The sequence below is a fragment of the Oncorhynchus kisutch genome, unplaced genomic scaffold (genome assembly GCF_002021735.2).
Source record: "Oncorhynchus kisutch isolate 150728-3 unplaced genomic scaffold, Okis_V2 Okis01b-Okis20b_hom, whole genome shotgun sequence".
Classification (NCBI taxonomy): Eukaryota; Metazoa; Chordata; class Actinopteri; order Salmoniformes; family Salmonidae; genus Oncorhynchus; species Oncorhynchus kisutch.
The window spans coordinates 1967959-1970458 of NW_022261978.1; the positions used below are offsets into that span (position 1 = coordinate 1967959).

Here is a 2500-nt window from a genome sequence, read left to right on the forward strand (position 1 = left end):
TCCTCCTCTCCCTCCTCCTCCCCCCTCCCCTCCCTCCTCTCCCCTCCCTCCTCCTCCTCTCCTCCTCTCCCCTCCCTCTCCTCCTCTCCCTCCTCTTCCCCTCCCTCTCCTCCTCTCCCTCCACCTCTGCCCCGTTTTCCGCCTCCACTCTCCCTTTTGTGTATTTGTTCCTTCTCCTCCATCTCTCTCCTCTTCCCCTCCCTCTCCTCCTCTCCCTCCTCTTCCTTTCATCCTTCCTACTCCTCTTCCCCTCCCTCTCCTCCTCTCTCTCCTCTTCCTTTCATCCTTCCTACTCCTCTTCCCCTCCCTCTCCTCCTCTCTCTCCTCTTCCTTTCATCCTTCCTACTCCTCTTCCCCTCCCTCTCCTCCTCTCTCTCCCCCTCCCATCTCTCCCTCCCCAGGTGGTGTCTAAGGGTGAGAAGGCGTACCTGATTCTACCACTGTCTCTTTATTGAGGGAAAATATACTTACTATGACTGTGAAATGTGGTTGTCTCACCTAGCTATCTTAAAATTAATTCACAGACTGTAAGTGTCTCTCATTCTTCTCCTCCTTCCCTTCCTCCCTCTCCCCCTTCCTCCATCTCCCAGGTGGTCTCTAAGGGTCTGTACCTGGGTGAGAAGGCCTATCTGAAAAGCAGCTGGAACGTTCTGGATGGTTTCCTGGTCTTCGTGTCGTTGATTGACATTGTTGTGTCCATGGCGGGCGGGGCTAAGATCCTGGGGGTGCTGAGAGTGCTCAGGCTGCTCAGGACACTACGCCCTCTCAGGTAGGGAGGACTACCTGGAAATAACTGTGGAAATTCTATTTGGATGCTGCCTGAGGAAACCCTGTTTGGTAGAAATGCATTGACATAACAGGCTGATCTATTCCAACCTGTATATATTAAGGTAGATAATGTTGTTAATAGTTCACTAACATCTCACTCACTAAGGGACTGATGTTGGAAAACAGTGTGATGTAAAGCATTATGGTGCAATGCAACTGTCTGTCAATGATGTCAATGTATTTCAGTTGACCTTTCACTCCATAAATACAGGACTGATACTTACTTATATTAGTTGGACTCTTTACTCTTGCTGGAGTATAGGCCACCAACAACAGATGTCCATTGTATCTGGTCTGGAAATGAACATCATCTAAAGCATTATGCAATGCAACTGTCTGTCAATGTACTTCAGGGTAACACTTGACCATCAGATTGATAACCCAAACACCAAAAAGGTGATTGTAACTCCCACTATTTCTCTCTCAGAGACTCACTACAGGCTGGACTTGGCCTATATCAAGTTGTATGTCCTAACCCTTTGTAACCCTGGAGCTTCGTAACCCTGGAGCTTCGTAACCCTGGAGCTTCATAACCCTGGAGCTTCATAAACCTGGAGCTTCATAACCCTAGAGCTTCATAACCCTGGAGCTTCGTAACCCTGGAGCTTCGTAACCCTGGAGCTTCGTAACCATGGAGCTTCATAACCATGGAGCTTTGTATCCCTGGAGCTTCGTAACCCTGGAGCTTCGTAACCCTGGAGCTTTGTAACCCTGGAGCTTCGTAACCATGGAGCTTCGTAACCCAGGAGCTTCGTAACCCTGGAGCTTTGTAACCCTGGAGCTTCGTAACCATGGAGCTTCGTAACCCTGGAGCTTTGTAACCATGGAGCTTCGTAACCCTGGAGCTTCGTAACCCTGGAGCTTTGTAACCCTGGAGCTTCGTAACCATGGAGCTTCATAACCCTGGAGCTTCGTAACCCTGGAGCTTCGTAACCATGGAGCTTCGTAACCCAGGAGCTTCGTAACCCTGGAGCTTGGTATCCCTGGAGCTTTGTAACCCTGGAGCTTCGTAACCATGGAGCTTCGTGACCCTGGAGCTTCGTAACACTGGAGCTTCGTGACCCTGGAGCTTCGTAACACTGGAGCTTCGTAACCATGGAGCTTCATAACCCTGAAGAGGGTGCAGGTTTTTGTTCCAGCCCTGCACTAACACGTTTGAGGGACCTGAATTATTATTTAACTAGGGGAAGAAGGTTTGTTTGGGCTGGGTTGGGTTGGGGGGAAATCCTGAACACCTTGTGTTCTGTCCATGACCAGGGTTCCTGCACACTGGAATATAAGTGCTAACAGCAGTCACTCTACACACTGTTACACATCACAGCAGAATCATAGATGATGACCAGATTGATGAGAAGTCCTTTTTGTCCCTCTCTCTGTCAGGGTGATCAGTAGAGCTCCAGGCCTGAAGCTAGTGGTAGAGACTCTCATCACATCTCTGAAGCCTATAGGAAACATCGTCCTCATCTGCTGTGCTTTCTTTATCATCTTCGGCATCCTGGGTGTGCAGGTAGGACTACGGCATTATCTTCCCGGGGTGACGTACAGATCTAGGATCAGATTACATTTCCTCAAGTCACAGCCTTTACTATTAGTGGGGGGAAATGCCAAGCTCAGTATCTATAGGGGCAACTTCACCCTCATCATTATACACAACATCCTCATATTCTTCTAA

The 2500-nt window shown here is 49.1% G+C and overlaps 1 protein-coding gene across 1 annotated transcript in view; it reads left to right on the forward strand.

Moving 5' to 3' along the window:
* Positions 1–2500, forward strand: part of LOC109885759 (voltage-dependent T-type calcium channel subunit alpha-1I-like) — a 196106-nt gene that overhangs the window by 163019 nt on the left and 30587 nt on the right. Inside the window, exons 21-23 of the mRNA XM_031811045.1 lie at positions 402–414; positions 591–769; positions 2209–2335. Of these exons, the coding sequence (XP_031666905.1) occupies positions 402–414; positions 591–769; positions 2209–2335 (319 nt within the window). The remainder of the gene's footprint in view (positions 1–401; positions 415–590; positions 770–2208; positions 2336–2500) is intronic.